The 18,753-nt window shown below is 44.9% G+C and overlaps 1 protein-coding gene across 7 annotated transcripts in view; it reads left to right on the forward strand.

Annotated features, from left to right (window-relative positions):
• The window catches only part of TACC1 (transforming acidic coiled-coil containing protein 1), a 123,666-nt gene that overhangs the window by 16,513 nt on the left and 88,400 nt on the right, over positions 1-18,753 (forward strand). For 4 of the 7 annotated variants that reach the window (XM_027962521.3, XM_060406920.1, XM_060406922.1 and 1 more), the window contains exon 1: positions 9,623-9,760. The exons of the other annotated variants lie outside the window; for them this stretch is intronic. In XM_027962521.3, coding sequence (XP_027818322.2) covers positions 9,684-9,760 — 77 coding nt within the window. In that variant the 5' untranslated portion in view covers positions 9,623-9,683. Of the gene's footprint in view, positions 1-9,622; positions 9,761-18,753 lie in introns of those variants that run through there. 7 annotated transcript variants of the gene reach the window in all.

Raw genomic sequence — 18,753 nt, forward strand, 5'->3', positions numbered from 1 at the left:
TGCTGGACATGACTTAGGGACTAAACGACAAATAACAACAAATAGATTTGCTTAGCAGTGATGCCTGGGAAGAAGTTTTATGGAGAGGTTCAGCCAGAGCTGAACTTCAGGCCTGGAAATATGAAGGTTAAGACTAGCTTACATAGCACTGTTTATATATAGAACAAAATGGGGTGATTACTGGTAGCCTGCCTAGTACGATAATTCTTACAGCTACAGGAGTTTTAAACTTCAAGACAATGGGACTCTTCTTCTCCCCACTTTAATGACCAGAACATTGATTTGTATTTACCTTGGCTGAGTCTTAGAGAAATCCAAACTAACAGTGGCTAAACTGTATGTAAGTTTATTTTTCACTTACACAAAAGAAATCTGTTGGTAGGCAATTCAGGGCAGGCTTAGAGGTTCTGTGGTGTTATGGATGAGAGTCCTTCCACCTCAAGTTTATATACGGCTGCGTGAACTCAGCTATCTCAACAGCATTCCAGCCAGCAGGGAAAAGAAAGAGCCAAAAACAAACAAACAAAAAAAAACGGTAGGGGGGATCGCCTCCTGTCTTAGTCCATCTGGACTGCTATTACAAAATACCACAGACTGGGTCATTTATAAACAACAAAAATTTATTTCTTACAATTTTGGAGGCTGGATGTCTGAGATCATGGTACCAGCATGCTGCTTTCCAATGAGGGCCTCTTCCCAATTCATAGCAGTGTCTTCTAGCTGTGTCCTTATGAGGTGGATGGGGCAAAGTATCTCTCTGGAGCTCTATAATAAGGGCACTGACCCCATTCATGAGGGCTCCACCACCATGATTTTAGTGTCTCCCAACGGCTCCCTCTTCTAATACCATCACTTTTGCATGTTCGGATTTTAATATGAATTTTAGGGGGATACGAACATTCAAGCCATAGTACCCTCCCCACTGGCCATGAATGATACTTCTCGGAAGTTGAATTTGACACTTTTGTTGCCATTCCATTGACCAAACTTTAGGTACTTGGTCAAATCTAAGTGCAATAGAGACTGGGAAACATAGTTTTGTTTATAATATCTAAAAACCAGCATTGTTTTCACTTGTTTTAAGAGAGAGGGGGAAAACAGGTATTAGAGAATATTAGTCTCTGTCACCTTGAGAGATTACAAACTTATTACAGTTATGCAATGAACTACTTTGGTACTTATCTCTTAAAACATCTGCAGGGCCCATAGCAAATTATTTTTAGTATTCCAAATGAATAAACGAATCTATATCTTGTGGAGGTGACTTTGATTTTTGAAAGCAGGCCAAAACTGTGATGAGTAAGATGTGTGATAAAGCTGAGAATTACCATTTCATAAGAATGGGCTTTTACTCCTGGATATTATAGGCTCTACTGGGCCTTAGGACCATTCTGACGGAAGTAACTCTAAGGACTTTCCTGGTGGTCCAGTGGTTAAGAATCTGCCTTCTAATACAGGAGACATGGATTCAATACCTGGTCGGGGACTAAGATCCTCCATGCCTTGGGGCAACTGAATCAATGAGCTGTAGCTAGAGAGAAAGCCCACCACCACGATGAAGATTCCACATGCCACAAGGAAAGATCCTGAGTGCTGCAGCTAAGACCTGAAGCAGCTAAAAATAGATTAATTAATATATATATAAAAAAAGAAAAGAAACTCTAGAACTTGGATAGGATACATAATGCAATTACCTAAAGGCACTGAAGAAACAGAAATAGTTAGATTCTAGTGCTACATGTTGCTTGGAGAAGAGGAGATGAGGAATCAGACAAGTGGTCTCTGTGGCACAGCTTTTTTTTTTTTTGGCCACACCTGCACCTCAAGGCATTTAGGATCTTAGTTTCCTGGCCAGGGACTGAACCCACACCCCCTGCGCTGGAAGCCTGGAGACTTACCCACTGGACCACCAGGGAAGTCCCTGCTCCCAATGCTTGTGGCACAGGGCGAAGTGTAGTCCACACAGTGGCTTGTGTGATAAAGAGGCATACATGAGAAACTCTCAAGTCCTGCCTGCTTTTCTAAGAGATGAAAGAAGTGAAGTCAGAAAATGATGAATGCTGAAAAAGTGGGGGAACCCAGAAAGTCAAAGAGGAGATCCCCAAACCAAATCACTGACTGACCCTTGAAACACGAGTGCAGAAAACACTCAGAGCAGCTCTGCTACACAGGTCTGCACTCAGACTGGAGCTGCCACCGAAGAAGCAGGGGGTGAAGTTCAAGCCCATTGAGAAAATGATCTGCTGAAATGAAAGAAGAACAACTCTCACCAGTGAAAAGTAATGGAGCCTGAAATCGCCACAACTTTGTATTCATGATGTCCATGATACAGTCCAAAATTAGATATCTAACATACGAAGAACTATTGGGCTTCCCTGGTGGCTCAGATGGTAAAGGATCCGCCTGCAGTGCAGGAGACCTGGGTTCAATCCCTAGGTTGGGAAGATCTCCTGGAGAAAAGAATGGTTACCCACTCTAGTATTCTTGCCTGGAGAATTCCATGGACAGAGGGGCCTGGTGGACTACAGTCCATGTGATCGCAGAGTCAGACACAACTGAGTGACTCACACTTTCAGTTTCACTTTTCATGAAGAGCTATTAAGCCACAAGAAAGACATGGAGAAATCTGTAATGCATGTCTTAAGTAAGCCAATCTTCAAAGGCTACATATTGTGTGATTCTAACTATATGATGTTCTGCAACAGGCAGAACTATGGAGACAATAAAAACATAATATCACTGGTTGCCAGGGGAGAGGGAAGGGGAAGGATGAACAGGCAGAGAACAGAGGATGTTTAGAGCAGTGAAACTATTCCGTATGACACAGCAATGGTGGAGACGTGTCATTAGATATTTGCCAAAACTTGTAGGCTACATACCAAGAGTGAACCCTGATGTAAACTATCAACTTTGGGTGACAATGACATGTCAGTGCAGGTTCACTGGTTGTGACATATGTATCACTCTGGAGGGAGGGGGTTGATAGTGGGGAGCCTGTGTGAGTTTGAGGCCAGGGGCCATATATAAACTCTCTGTGCTTTCTGCTCATTTTAACTCTGCACCTAAAACTACTCTGAAAAATAAAGTCCAGTTAAAAAAAAAAAACAAATAGTTTAAATGCAAAGATAGAAATAGGTGAAAACTAGTTAGTTAGTTCAGTCACTCAGTCATGTCCAACTCTTTGCGACCCCACGGACACCACCAGGACCTCCCTGTCCATCACCAAGTTCTGGAGTTCACTCAAACTCATGTCCACTGAGTCGGTGATGCCATCCAACCATCTCATCCTCTGTCATCCTCTTCTCCTTCTGCCTTTAATCTTTCCCAGCATCAGGGTCTTTTCCAATGAGTCAGTTCTTCGCACTAGGTGGCCAAAGTATTGGAGTTTCAGCTTCAACATCAGTCCTTCCAATGAATATTCAGGTCTGATCTCTTTTAGGATGGACTGGTTGGATCTCCTTGCAGTCCAAGGGACTCTCAAGAGTCTTCTCCAAAACCACAATTCAAAAGCATCAATTCTTTGGTGCTCAGCTTTCTTTATAGTCCAACTCTCACATCCATACATTACTACTGGAAAAACCATAGCCTTGACTAAACAGACCGTTATTGGCAAAGTAATGTCTCTGCTTTTCAATATGCTGTCTAGGTTGGCCATAGCTTTCCTTCCAAGGAGCAAGTGTCTTTTAACTTCATGGCTGCAGTCACCATCTGCAGTGATTCTGGAGCCCAAGAACATAAAGTCTGCCACTGTTTCCATTGTTTCCCCATCTATTTCCCATGAAGTGATGGGACCAGATGCCATGATCTTAGTTTCCTGAATGTTGAGCTTTACGCCAACTTTTCCACTCTCCTCTTTCAGATGGATAGTAAAAGATAAATCAATATTAAGCACAGAAGGCTAGAGAGGCTATATTCGTATCAAACAAAAGAGAATTCCAAAAAGAATTTATTACTAAAGATAACAGAATGATGAGTGTTAGTTACTCAAAACGCCATAAAGATCACAGATTTGTCTGTGCTCAATAACAGCTTCAACATACATGCAGCAAAAATGGACATAATTAAAGGTAGAAATAGGCCATCATAACTGGAGATTTTAACGTCTCTCAGAAATTGAATAAACAAACAAAAGTGAGCAAAGACAGAAAATCTTAACAACCGTATCAGCCACCAGGACCTAATTGGTATTTAGAGAAACACTTCACCCAACAACCGCAAAGTATACACGCAAGTGCACACTGTGGGTTTATCAGGATAGATTATATTCTGGACCATAAACAAGTCTCGGTAAATTTTGAACGTTTGTCCTCTGACCACAGCAAAATTAAATTAGAAACTAAGAACAATAAGAGAGCGGGGAAAATCCCAAGTATTTGGAAATGAAACAACACCCTTTTAATATTGACTGGTGTGAAGAGGAAATCACAAGAGACAGAAAATATTTTGTACTGAAGGATAACAAAAACACATTTCAAAATTTGTGGGATGTAGCTAACATAGCACTTACAGAGAAATAATTTATAGCTTTGAATGCCTTTAAGAGGAAAAAAAGAAGGGTCTCAAATCACTGATCTAAGTTTCCACCTTTAAAACTAGAAAAAGAGTAGACCAAATTAAACCCAAAGCAATCAGAAGGAAGGAAATTATAAAGATAAGACAGAAATCAATGAAATAGAGAACAGAAAAAAGAAAACCAGTAAAACCAAAGGCCAGTCATTTGAAAAAGTTAATAGGATTGGTAAATTTCAAGCTTGGCTGACAAACAAGAAGAAAAGAAATTGCCAATATCAGTAATGAAAGAAGATGTTGCTATAGATCCCTCAGACATTAAAACAGATCCAAACAACAATCCATTATTAGTAGTATGAACAAATTTATGCCTTTAAATGTGACCCTAAGGACTTCCCCAGCAGTCCAGTGGTTAAGAATCTGCTTATCAATACAGATATTGTACAGAAAAAGCTAAAGGGATGTGGATTCAATCCCAGGTGGTGGAACTAAAATCCCACACGGCAACTAAGCCTATACGCCACGACTACAGAGTCCATTTTAATTAGGTCCCATTTGTTTATTTTTGCTTTGATTTCCAATATTCTGGGAGGTGGATCATAGAGGATCCTGCTGTGATTTATGTCTGAGAGTGTTTTGCCTATGTTCTCCTCTAGGAGTTTTATAGTTTCTGGCCTTACATTTAGATCTTTAATCCATTTTGAGTTTATTTTTGTGTGCAGTGTTAGAAAGTGATCTAGTTTCATTCTTTTACAAGTGGTTGACCAGTTTTCCCAGCACCACTTGTTAAAGAGATTGTCTTTACTCCATTGTATATTCTTGCCTTCTTTGTCAAAGATAAGGTGTCCATATGTGTGTGGATTTATCTCTGGGCTTTCTATTTTGTTCCATTGATCGATATGTCTGTCTTTGTGCCAAGTAAATCCAGTTTTATCCTGTGGCTTATAAGTTGGCATTTAAATAATTTCCAAAACAGGAAGGATGGTACAGCTCTAAGATAAGCATTGTAGCTTCCCAACTTGTCTACTTTGAAGGGTATTCATTTGGCATGATTACTGGGGGGCGGGGGGTGGGGAATACATGTGAAACATAAGGTTCGTAATCAAGACAGAACTGGGTTTAAACACTGGATATACGACTTACCTCTCTACTTGTCAGTTTCTTCAGCTTAAAGTGGGGTGCACAGTGTAAAAATTAAGGAAATACAGCACAGAAGCTAAGCTCTGTGTGATAGCTCTGGACCTAGCCTACCTGGGTTAGAACCTGGGTTCTGCTATTATTTATTCGTTTACTTATTGCTGTGCTGGATTTTCATTGCTGTGAGACGGCTTTCTCCAGTTGCGGTGCGAGGCCTTCTCATTTGTGATGGCTTCTCTTGTCGCAGAGCAAAGGCTCTGGGGCATGTGGGCTTCAGTCTTTGCAGCACGCGGGCTCAGAAGTCGTGGTGCACAGGCTTAGTTGCTTCATGGGATGTGAGATCGTCCCAGACCAGGGATCAAACTTATCTCCCCTGCATTGGAAGGTAGATTCTTTACCACTGGACCACTGCTATTTCTTACTGAGTGGACTTAGGTATGTTTAATCTTCCTGTGCTTCACTTCACTTTTTGTAAATTGAGGCTACTAAAATTACCTACCCAAAATGCCGTGATGTACTAAATGAGTTAATAAATCTAACGCACTGAGGACAGTATCTGGCACATAAAGTGTTCAACAGATATTACCTACTGTGATCCTTCCCCAGTACTCCAAGGACTAACTGTGGTTACTTTTGTCAACTACCGAGCACAGGGTACTCTGGTACCCATTGAGCATTAGCTCCCATCCCTCTTCTGAGCAAAAGTAACCTTTGGGGGGTACGATTTGACACTGAAGGGTGTCTTTTGCCATCTCAGGGGAAATCTTGAATATCGGTTGGTTAAATTTTCTTTTTTTTACTCTTTTTTCAATGTTTAAAAAATGCCTTACTAACAGAATTACAAAGCACAAAGGGAAACCCTAACACTGGCTATCAGATACTACTCCTCTTGGTCCCCATCAGGCCTTTTCTTTGAAAAGCCCTCATTCCGCTTATTTCCCCCAAAACAGTAATTTCCTTCACTAACAGACTCACAGACTTAAAGAATAAACTTATGGTTGCCCGGGAGAAGGATGGCGGGGAGGGGGAGTTGCAGAGTTTGAAATTGACATGTACACACGACTATATTTAAAATGGATACCCAACAAGGACCTACTGTACAGTGCAGGGAACTCTGTTCAGTGTGATGAGGCAGCCTGGATGGGAGGGCAACTGTGGGGTAGAATGGATACATGGATATGCATGGCTGAGCTCCTTTGCTGTGCACCTGAAACTCTTACAACATTGTTAATCAGCTATATTCCAATAAAAAGTTAAAAAAAAAAAAAAGAATTCCCTTCACTGACTTCACTGATGACCCCTGTCTCTGTATCAGCCTGGGCAGCAAGAGCAGTAAACACAAGCATCTCAGTAGAGACGCCCTTTGCGCCCCTGTGGGACTACCTTTCACATTCTTGTGCAGACTCCTTTTCCCCTTCATTCTCTCTGTTTCTCTGCACCGCAGTAGGATATAGGCTTCATTTCTTTTCCTTTCAACCATTTTAGTGATGCTACCCTCTGCTTTTCTGCAGAAACAGTAAGAAAGCTCCTCCCAACAGCCCATCTTATCTACTGCGGGTTGGGGGAAGGGGATAAAACTTTCCCATCCTCCTTTTCCTTCTGCTGAGGCTTCCCCTCCCATTTCCCCCTTGGAATGACCCACCTTTCTCCCTGAGAGGGGCTGAAGAGTTCCTCGGGAAGGGGCCACAGGTCTGACAGGGTTGTTAGCCTTCTCAATGACACTTCAATCACATTGCCTTAATATTCCAGACAGAATGCGGGGAGAATTCGAACTTCTAAAAAAAGTTATCTGCCAAGAGTTAACTTTTTTCAGCTCTATGAAATCCTCCCCACAAAACCTCATTCCCCCGTCTCACTCTACTGGTGTACTAATTAATGTTTCTTTTCCCAGCCCCAAATATTCTGCTTGTTTATGTCTATCTACAATGCAGCAGCATCCTGAACGCTGGGGACTCGCTGGCTATGGGAGGGTAAAGATAATGTATAAACAGGAAGTCAACATTTGACATAAAAAAAAAGAGAGAGTCATTGTAAATATAGTAGGGGTTTCCCATCCTTTGTGGAAACGTGAAAATGTAGCTGCATACTTCTTTCCTAGCTGTAGCTTCCATTCAAGGAGGAAGTTAACATTCAGCACCAGTCTGTGTGCTTAACCACAGGTTCATTCATTCATTTGGCAAATATTTATTGTACATAAGGCAGGATACAGGCGTTGTGCCAGGCAGTAAAGTTGGGTACAGAGATAAGGAAGTTTTCATGCCCTTAAAGAACTGAAAGACAAATAAATGAAGAGATAGTTGCAAAATAAGATGGGTAGGTGCTGCTGCTGCTGCTGCTGCTGCTGCTAAGTTGCTTCAGTTGTGTCCGACTCTGTGCAACCCCATAGACGGCAGCCCACTAGGCTCCCCTGTCCCTGGGATTCTCCAGGCAAGAATAGTGGAGTGGGTTCCCATTTCCTTTTCCAATGCATGAAAGTGAAAAGTGAAAGTGACGTCTCTCAGTCGTGACAGACTCTTATCAACCCCATGGACTGCAGCCTACCAGGCTCCTCTGTCCATGTGATTTTCCAGGCAAGACTACTGGAGTGGGCTGCCATTGCCTTCTCCGCGGTAGGTGCTATGCTGGAGGAATTAACAAGTGGTATGGGAGCAGGGTGCTAACATATGTAGGATGGAGGCATTTATCAGCAATGATGGGTATCTACTAGGTATGTGCCCGGCAGTATTGGGAAGACAATGAACATGAAACAAACTTCCAGTCTTCGCGGAGTTTACCTTCTAGTGAAGGACAGGCAGTAATAAAAAGCTGTAAGATCAGAATGCAGGATAGTGGTGTGGAAGGCAATCTGAGTTGGGTCTGGAAGGATAAACAGGTGTTAGGAAACGAGAACATTCCATATTTTAAACTAAAAGAAACCCTGGGATAGAGGAGAGACAGCTGGAGGGGAGCGAATTCGGAGGTGGGAACGGATGAAGAAGAGCCTGAAATATTTTGAAAGGAAGTTATAAGGAGTATGGGGTGTATGTTAGCCTCTCAGTCGAATCCGACTTTTTGTGACCCTAAGGACTGTAACCGACCAGACTCCTCTGTCCATGGAATTCTCCAGGCAAGAATACTGGAGTGGGTTGCCATTCCCTCCTCCAGGGGGTCTTCCCAACCCAGGGATTGAACCTGGGTCTCCTGCATTGCACGCAGATTCTTTAACCATCTGAGCCACCAGGGAAGCCCTGTAAGGAGTATGAGTAGGTACAACACAGGGGTGATGGGAGGGACAGGATCTTATTTCCAACACAAGAGTTCGGAAGAGGAATCATTCATTGGTTGTCAGACCCGGAAGGGACATTAAGAGGTCAAGAATGATCATAGCCCTCTTATTTTACAAATGAAAAGAGAGCAAGACTCGGGGAGGGCGCAGGAACTTGTCTCGAGTTTTGGGGGGCACGAACAGGTCCCCTCCGTTTTCTACACGACTCTGCGCAGCCCTCTGTGCCGGACAAGCAGCTGGGGGAGGCCGCCTGGCGGGGAAGGCGGCCCGGGTCTGGGGTGGCGGCGCACACCGCCCCCTCCCGGGGCTTCTCCGCAAGGTCGCCCCGCGGGACCCCCTCCCAGCTGCGCCGCTGGCAGCCGCGCGCGGGGGCTCCCCGGGGGCCGGCCCGCGGCCTGGGCGAACTGGGAGGGCGATTGCCGCCGCCTACCCCCCAGCCCCAGTCCACCTGTCGCCCTCCGCCGCCGGGAGGGGGACTCTCTGGCTGCGTGACCCGCGCGTTCAGCCTCGCCCGGGCGGGATCTCCGCGCGGGGGTCCCCGGGCCGCCGGGCGGGCCGAGCCCTGCGATTGGCGGAGAAGTCGCAGCGTCTCCAGCGACGCCCTTTCGCCGGCGCTCCCGGCGGCCGGGACCCTGTCCCCGGCACCCCCGCCCACCCCGCGGCCCCACCCTTCCTCCGGCGCCCGCCTCCTCCTCTCGGCGGGGTCCGGGCAGGGCCGGCGCGCCGCGGAGCAAGCACCGGTGGGCGCAGCCGGGGCCCCGCGCTCTGAGCCATGGGAGGCGCCCACTCTCAGAGCCCGAGGGGCCGGGAGCCGACCGCGGAGAGGTCCCCGAGACCCCGAGAGACCGCGTGAGTCCCAGCACCCCCTACTCCCGCCCCGCCAGACCTCCGAGGCCGCTGTTCCAGGCTTTGAGTGCCGGCTCGGGATGGGAGCGCACGGCGCCCCGTCCCACCGGGCTGGGAAAGTGGGGACTCCCGCGCGCGCCTGCAGGGCGCAGGGGTGGGCCGGGTGGGACGTCCCGCCCCGAGCCTCACCTGCGGGGCCCGCGGGACGCACGACCACGACCCCATGGGGACAGTATCGCCGCCAGGCGGGCTGCTGACCCGCGCCCGCCCTTGCTGAGCCCGGGGCGGAGGGAGGCGGGGATTAGAGGACCCCGAAGTTTTCCAGACTCGTCCAAGCGGGAACACACATGTGTCCTCAAGGGCTCAGAAACACCCCCGAGATGGAGCCAGTTGCTGCAGGAGTAGAGATTAGAAAGGGACTCTAGTCGCAAAGATAACTCGGCTCGTGTTGGCCTTCAGGGTCCAGGAACTTGATGCCGTGCTCGTTGTTCGCAAGAACTCCCTCTTGTTTGCTCCGAGGGCTTCGAGATGATCTCAGAGAAAGGACTGTATTGTAGCGGCAGCAATTAGGCTTTTGTTCTGGGACAGCAACAACTGGGGACACCAAGTACTGAAATGCAAGTTTCGAAGGGCCATTTTTAGGAACGTGATTTAGAGCAAGTTGCTGCGGTTTGAAAGATGGCCTTGCTGTCTTATCACAGAGAGGATGTGTTGATGATAATTATTTATCTGAGAACCCAAGCCATCTTTAAGCGTTTAATTAAAAATGTTTAAAGTGTGTGTGTGTGTCTTGGAGGTAATGTCAAAGAATCCATACTCTATTTTAATTCAGCCAGTGCCAAAGCTGTTTAGTTTGAGAAAGATACACTTAGCCATCACATACAGACAGCCTGGGCCATGGGAGGGGCCTCTTTGGATTCTCTTTTCAAGACAAAGTAATTTCCAGAATATCCAGATGATAGACGTGTTAGTTGTTCCTCCTGATGGTTTACATATGTTCTCGAATCTAAACTTAGTCCAGGCATCTTATTAACCGTAAAAATAGTTGAGAATTATTGAGTAGATTAAAAATGTGCCAAACCCTGTTCTAAATACTCTGCGTGTTAGTGCCCAAGAACACTGAACTCGTTTGTTATGACCCTCATTTTATTGGTGAGGAAGCTGAAATATCAATACAAAGAGAAGTGACTTGTTCAAGGTCACAGAGCTACAAAGTAGGAGACCGAGATTCTGATTCCAGAGGTCCTGCTGCAGCCATTTCCCATGGGAATGTTGGGATTGATTTTAGGAAACAAACTTTTATCTCAGCAGGCAGAACACACCCCACTTTTTCCTTTAATTTCTCGCAAATGAGGGGGAAATCTGAATTAGCAATGCTTATAGCTAATGAGAAAAAAATTGCCAAAGTTGATTTAAGTTTATAAAAAGCAAAAGTAAGGGATGCCTCTGGTGGTCCAGTGGTTAAGACTTTGCCTTCCAGTGCAGGGGATGAGAGTTCGATCCGTGGTTTGGGAACTAAGCTTTCATGAGGCAGGAGCAGGTTGTGGGGGGTATGGTGGGTATGGGGCAGCTAAGCCCCTGCACTGCAACTACTGAACCCCCCTCTGGAGATCCCTGGGCCACAACTAAGACCCAGTGCAGCCAAACAAATAAATATTAAATAAACAAGCAAATAGAAGAGGCAGTGTAATAACTGAGATGATGTTCAGAGTTCGAGAGGCAGATTGCCCGGGGTTGAATTCTAGGCTCTCCTCCTTCGTATCTGGAGCTCTTTTATCTGGTCCTTAACCTCTCTGAGTCTGCTTCCTTGTATGTAAACTGGGAATGATGACAACGTCCACTTCACAGGCTGCTCTGAGGATGACATAAAGATCATGTATTTATATGAAAACCAAGCTAATAGGTTTTATCTCTGAGCAGTAAGTTGTTTTAGCCAAGGATGACGGTTGACTATTTAATCTTGGTGAGCATGTGGCTGGTGTAACTCAAAAGTAAATATTTAAATCGTTCTCTGATAGGATGCTGGAGAAATGAACTCAGGGCTTTTTGTGCTGGATTCAGCTGTCCAGGTGAGGAATTGATTCTCGATTGTCAGATTATCCTGTGCTTTTGCAACAGAGGATCTCTTTCTCCAAGGAGATTCTGCACATGCCTTATATATTTACCAAAGCTTGCCTAAAAATAATCATTAAAGCCATCTTTGGTCTAAGCCTAGGAATACCACCCAGGAATGCCCTACTCTGCTGGAATGAGGGCATTAAGAAGGACATAAACACATGTGGGCTGTGTTGAGAGTTTCGGCCTCATCAGAGTGTGCAGGCTTAATGAGTCAGCCCTACAAACCACTTGGCACAGACCGGGTGAAAGATGAGAAATATGGGCTTTGATGCCTATGATATACATGAAAAGCGAAAAGCATGCTTTTTATCCTGCCTCGTTCGGATGTACAGCCACAAGTGTCTCCACGGTCATTGTTAATGTCACCGGCTACAGATTTCCTGCCGGACACATGGCAGCCACGGATAACACTGACCTCAAGGAAGTTCCCCTGCTCATGCTGTTACATTTTCAAAATCTATTGTTTCTTTTTTTAAAAAAATAAAAATACACGAAAATCTCACAAGTGATGTGTAAATACTGGCATTTGTCTTTTGAGGGAGAAAAGTATTTCAGAATGCTCACAATTTATATTTTAGAAGAATTTAATCAAGTATGAAATTTAACCAGGTAAATCTGTCTTAACAGAGTTCTACTATGAAATATCAACACATATGGGGGATTTCCCTGGTGGTCCAGTGGTTGAAACTCCACACTGCCAGTGTAGAGGGCAAGGGCTCAATCCCTGGTCGATGAACTAAGATCCCGCACACCATGAAGTGCAGCCAATAAATAAAATTACTTTAAAAAAGAAAGGTAAACAAGTATGGACATGTATGAAGAGAAAGTTCTGATTTTAAGATAAAACTGATCATTATGGAAAATTATAGCTCTATAAGCTTGTAGGAAGGTCTACCTTCCCTAAACTGGAGGAAGCAAGTGAGTTGACTTTGGTAAAAGGTACAGGGAAGTGTCATTTCAGTTATTCAGGGAGGCTGCACAGACAGTGATTAAGAGCAGAAGCTGCGGATCAGGCAGACCTGGGCGGGAATTCCAGCAGTAGCTTAGTTCAGGAAGCTTTGGAAAGTAATCATTTAACTCTTCAGTTGGGCAGATGTCCACATCTTTAAAATGGCAATAATAATCATACCTACCTTATGAACTAGTGTGTCTTATTAGCGCAGGGTTGGTACCTAAAGCGTGCTTGCTTACCTATTAATACATTCCCATGTATCAGTTCAGTTCAGTTGCTCAGTCGTGTCCGACTCTTTGCGACCCCATGAATCGCAGCACACCAGGCCTCCCTGTCCATCACCAACTCCCAGAGTTCACCCAGACTCAGGTCCATCGAGTCAGTGATGCCATCCAGCCATCTCATCCTTGGTCATCCCCTTCTCCTCCTGCCCCCAATCCCTCCCAGCATCAGAGTCTTTTCCAATGAGTCGACTCTTTGCATGAGGTGGCCAAAGTACTGGAGCTTCAGCTTTAGCATCATTCCTTCCAAAGAAATCCCAGGGCTGATCTCCTTCAGAATGGATTAGTTGGATCTCCTTGCAGTCCAAGGGACTCTCAAGAGTCTTCTCCGACACCACAGTTCAAAACTATCAATTCTTCGGCGCTCAGCCTTCTTCACAGTCCAACTCTCACATCCATACATGACCACAGGAAAAACCATAGCCTTGACTAGACGGACCTTAGTTGGCAAAGTAATGTCTCTACTTTTGAATATGCTATCTAGGTTGCTCATAACTTTTCTTCCAAGGAGTAAGCATCTTTTAATTTCATGGCTGCAGTCACCATCTTCAGTGATTTTGGAGCCCCCCCAAAATAAAGTCTGACACTGTTTCCCCACCTATTTCCCATGAAGTGTTGGGACCAGATGCCATGATCTTCGTTTTCTGAATGTTGAGCTTTAAGCCAACTTTTTCACTCTCCACTTTCACTTTTATCAAGAGGCTTTTAGTTCCTCTTCACTTTCTGCCTTAAGGGTGGTGTCATCTGCATATCTGAGGTTATTGATATTTCTGGTATTCCCATGTATATGTACCTATAAACCAGGTGCTGTGCTTGCTTCTGTGGGATGTATATTTTGAGTAAGGCTGAGATCAGTCCTGGGGGTTCTTTGGAAGGACTGATGCTAAAGTTGAAACTCCAATACTTTGGCCGCCTCATGAGAAGAGTTGACTTATTGGAAAAGACTCAGATGCTGGGAGGGATTGGGGGCAGGAGGAGAAGGGGATGACAGAGGATGAGATGGCTGGATGGCATCACTGAATTGATGGACATGAGTTTGAGTGAACTGTGGGAGTTGGTGATGGACAGGCAGGCCTGGAGTGCTGCAATTCATGGGGTTGCAAAGAGTCAGACACGACTAAGTGACTGAACTGAACTGAGTCTGTTCTGGGGCCCTTCCAGGTGGCTCTAGTGGTAAAAAAAAAAAAGAAAAGAAAAGAAAAGAAAGAAAAAAGAAAACCTGCCTGCCAATGCAGATGTGGGTTTGACTCCTGGGTCAAAAAGATCCCCTGGAGGAGGGCATGGTAACCCACTCCAGTATTCTTGTCTGGAAAATCCCATGGACAGAGGAGCCTGGAGGGCTACAGTCTGTAGGCTTGCAAAGAGTCAGACACAACTGAAATGACTTAGCACCCACCCACAACTCTCTTCTAAGGGGAAGGTTGACTTGCGTGCTAATTCAGCGAGGCCTCTTAGAGAACCAAGACTGGCTCTTTCGAATTAACTTTTTCGTCAATTAATTTCCGTTTTCCAGAAAGAAGCACTGTCCTGAGAATGGCCCTGTGTTTGGGGATGTGGTAGTTTGGTGAAATGTTTGAAAACACTGACTCCTGAGTTGAACTGTTTTTGGCAATGGGGCCAAGATGGGTTTTCTAAGAGCAGTAAATAATCTGTGGAGCGGTTTGGACAGTGACATAAAGCAGAACCTATTTTTCCGTAAGGACTGTGGTGTGTAACTAACTCATCTAGGGCGTGTTGAGTTTGTCCATGAGGAATGAACCATAATGCACTTGTCAACGCTTTCAGTTAAATTTCTAGGGCAATCTTGGTTTGCATTTGGAATATATTCTAATGGATTAGATTATGGGCAAAGTCAGGAGTTTCTGAGAACTGGAGTGTTTTTGCCTTGGGGTTTTCTGATCACGTGAATTACATGCAGGTTCTATAAAGGTCTCATGAACTGCAGAGATAGCAACAACAACAGAGATAGCAACAACAAAAGATAGAGCCTTTTGATGAATGCAAGTCCTGACATAAAGAGGTGCTGGCTTTGAAGTTTTAGACACAAGCAAACAGGATTCAAAACAAGTAATCTTAGAAGGCAATGTACTTGAAACCCATGGCTTTCAAATTCATAATGTTGTTCACCGCTCAATTTTTACTGTCATTGAAAACATTTCGGTCTCCAGTTGCTGTAGAAATTTTTCGAAACTGTTTTAGTGTACAGTTAAGAGAGAGACTTAGAGTCAGTTTGTGGAAAAGATCCAGAAAAACCTGCTCTATGAAAAAATGTTAAAAGAAGTACTTAGCTTGAAGGAGAGACTGGTGACATGGTAGAAATATATAATTTTTAGAGGATGTTGGCTGCCTCTCTCTCTCTGGTGAAGTCAGCCCCCCCAGGAAATGGTTTGCATTGCAGGACATGGGAATTATTTGTGTGTGTATGTTGAGTTTAGATAGCACAGCTTCTAGACAGTGAGGGTAGCTGATATACTAAACAAGAGTTACTAAGGGAAGAAAAATCCCTTTTTGCAAATCATTAAAAGGTAAGAGAGATACTCTCTCAAGGGTTGAGACTCCAAGGAGGTTCTGGTCTGGTTTTGCTCAATTGCTTCTTTCTTTGAGCGTCAGTGCTTCCCCACCCTTAACTCCACCCCACAGCTTCTCCCGGCTGGTGTGTATTTCGTGTCAAAAATCAAGAGGTGGGGGGAGCGGGGCGGATGGGCACAGCTGCTGGTGTCCTGGGCTAGCGAAGCGGGTTATTTAATATCTTTGTTGGCTGGTAGCCAGAGTGGGCTGCAGGCTGTGTGAATTTGTTCACCCCAGGTCAGGAGATGAATCGGTAGCATCCTGAATGGCCATGGAACGTACCATGCAGGTCCATGTTCTGAAACTTGCTTTGAGTCCTATAGGATGCTTTTTTTTTTTTTTTTTGCAATTTTATATTGTAAAGTATATGTAAGATCAAATCCACAATTTTAATCATTTTTGTGTCCAATTGAGTCCACTGAGCATGTTGTGTTACTGTCAGAAGTATCCGTTCACACTTTTTCATCATCCCAAAGAGAAGCTCTGCGGTCCAGTAAAGAATCACGCCCCTTACTTCCATCCCCCAGCCACCGGTGACCTCTATTCTACGTTATGTCTCTATTTACCTGTTAAATAGAGTCATTGAAAACATTTAGGTCCCCAGTTGCTGTAGAAATTTTTTGAACATCCATCGAAACTGTCATATAAGTGGAATCATAGAATATTTGGGAATCATAGAATATTTGTCCTTTTATGGCTGGCTTAGTTAACTTAGAATCATGTCCTGAAGGTTCACTCATGTGTAGTGTGTTTCAGAGTTTCATTCCTTTGACTGGCTTAATAATATTCCTGTGTATGTAGAGACCACATTCTGTTTATCTATTAATCTCTTGATGGACACTTGGGTTGCCTACACCTTTTGGCAGTTGTAAATAGTGCCGATACGCACACTGATGTGCAAGTATCTGATTGAATACCTGATTTCAGTTCTTTGTGGGTATTTGCTAAGGGGTAGGCAATGGCACCCACTCCAGTACTCTTGCCTGGAGAATCCCATGGATGGAGGAGCCTGGTAGGCTGCAGTCCATGGGGTCGCTAAGAGTCAGACTCGACTGGGTGACTTCACTTTCACTTTTCAGTTTCATGCATTGGAGAAGGAAATGGTAACCCACTCCAGTGTTCTTGCCTGGAGAATCCCAGGGATAGGGGAGCCTGGTAGGCGGCTGTCTATGAGGTCGCACAGAGTTGGACACGACTGAAGCAGCTTAGCAGCAGCAACATTGCTGGGTCGCCTGATAACTCTGGGGCTTCCCAGGTGGTACAGTTCAGTTCAGTCACTCAGTCGTGTCCAACTCTGTGCGACCCCATGAATCGCAGCACACCAGGCCTCCCTGTCCATCACCATCTCCCGGAGTTCACTCAGACTCACATCCATTGAGTCCGTGATGCCATCCAGCCATCTCATCCTTGGTCATCCCCTTCTCCTCTTGCCCCCAATCCCTCCCAGCATCAGAGTCTTTTCCAATGAGTCGACTCATCGCATGAGGTGGCCAAAGTACTGGAGCTTCAGCTTTAGCATCATTCCTTCCAAAGAAATCCCAGGGCTGATCTCCTTCAGAATGGACTGGTTGGATCTCCTTGCAGTCCAAGGGACTCTCAAGAGTCTTCTCCAACAAAAGCATCAATGTTCAAAAGCATCAATTCTTCGGCGCTCGGCTTTCTTCACAGTCCGACTCTCACATCCATACATGACCACAGGAAAAACCATAGCCTTGACTAGACGGACCTTAGTCGGCAAAGTAGCGTCTCTGCTTTTGAATATGCTATCTAGGTTGCTCATAACTTTTCTTCCAAGGAGTAAGCATCTTTTAATTTCATGGCTGCAACCACCAACTGTAGTGATTTTGGAGCCCCCCAAAATAAAGTCTGACACTGTTTCCACTGTTTCCCCTTCTATTTCCCATAAAGTGATGGGACTGGATGCCATGATCTTCATTTTCTGAATGTTGAGCTTTAAGCCAACTTTTTCACTCTCCTCTTTCACTTTCATCAAGAGGCTTTTTAGTTCCTCTTCACTTTCTGCCCTAAGAGTGGTGTCATCTGCATATCTGAGGTTATTGATATTTCTCCTGGCAATCTTGATTCCAGCTTGTGTTTCTTCCAGTCCAGCGTTTCTCATGATGTACTCTGCATAGAAGTTAAATAAGCAGGGTGACAACATACAGCCTTGATGTACTCCTTTTCCTATTTGGAACCAGTCTGTTGTTCCATGTCCAGTTCTAACCGTTGCTTCCTGACCTGCATACAGATTTCTTAAGAGACAGGTTAGGTGGTCTGGTATTCCCATCTCTTTCAGAATTTTGGTACAGTGGTGAAGAATCTGCTGGTAAATGCAGGAGACACAAGAGACACAGGTTTGATATCTTAGTCAGAAAGATCCCCTGGAGTAGGAAATGGCAACCCACTCCAGTACTCTTGCCTGGAGAGTCCCATGGACAGAGGGGCCTGGTGGGCTACAGTCCATGGGTCGCAAAGAGTCAGACACGGTTGAGCACACATGCACTTAGTAACTCTATGTTTAACTTTTGAAGGAACCAGCAAATTGTTTTCCAAATTGTTTACCATTTTACCTTCCTGCCAGTTATGCATGAGGCTTGCCATTTTTGCTCATCTAAGTTAACACAGTTAATAAATATTCTTATAATTATTTGTGCATCTCTGATCAATAATTTAGAACACATTCCTAGAAGTTTAATTATAGAGTAAAAAATGCAAATATTCTAAAGGGTATATTTTGTTATGTATTACTGTATATTGTCAAATTATTCCCCCCAAAGTCATCCCAAATTATACCCCCCACCCCCACACTGCCACTTTCAGCTCAGTTCAGTCGCTTAGTCGTGTCTGACTCTTTGTGACCCCATGGACTGCAGCACGCCATGCCTCCCTGTCCAACAACTCCTGGAGTTTACCCAAACTCATGTCTACTGAGTTGGTGATGCCATCCAACCATCTCATCCTCTGTTGTCTCCTTCTTCTCCCATCTTCGATCTTTCCCAGCATCAGGGTCTTTTCAAATGAGTCAGTTCTTCGCATCAGGTGGCCAAAGAATGGCGTTTCAGCTTCAGCATCAGTCC

Source organism: Ovis aries, chromosome 26, assembly GCF_016772045.2.
Source record: "Ovis aries strain OAR_USU_Benz2616 breed Rambouillet chromosome 26, ARS-UI_Ramb_v3.0, whole genome shotgun sequence".
NCBI lineage: Eukaryota > Metazoa > Chordata > Mammalia > Artiodactyla > Bovidae > Ovis > Ovis aries.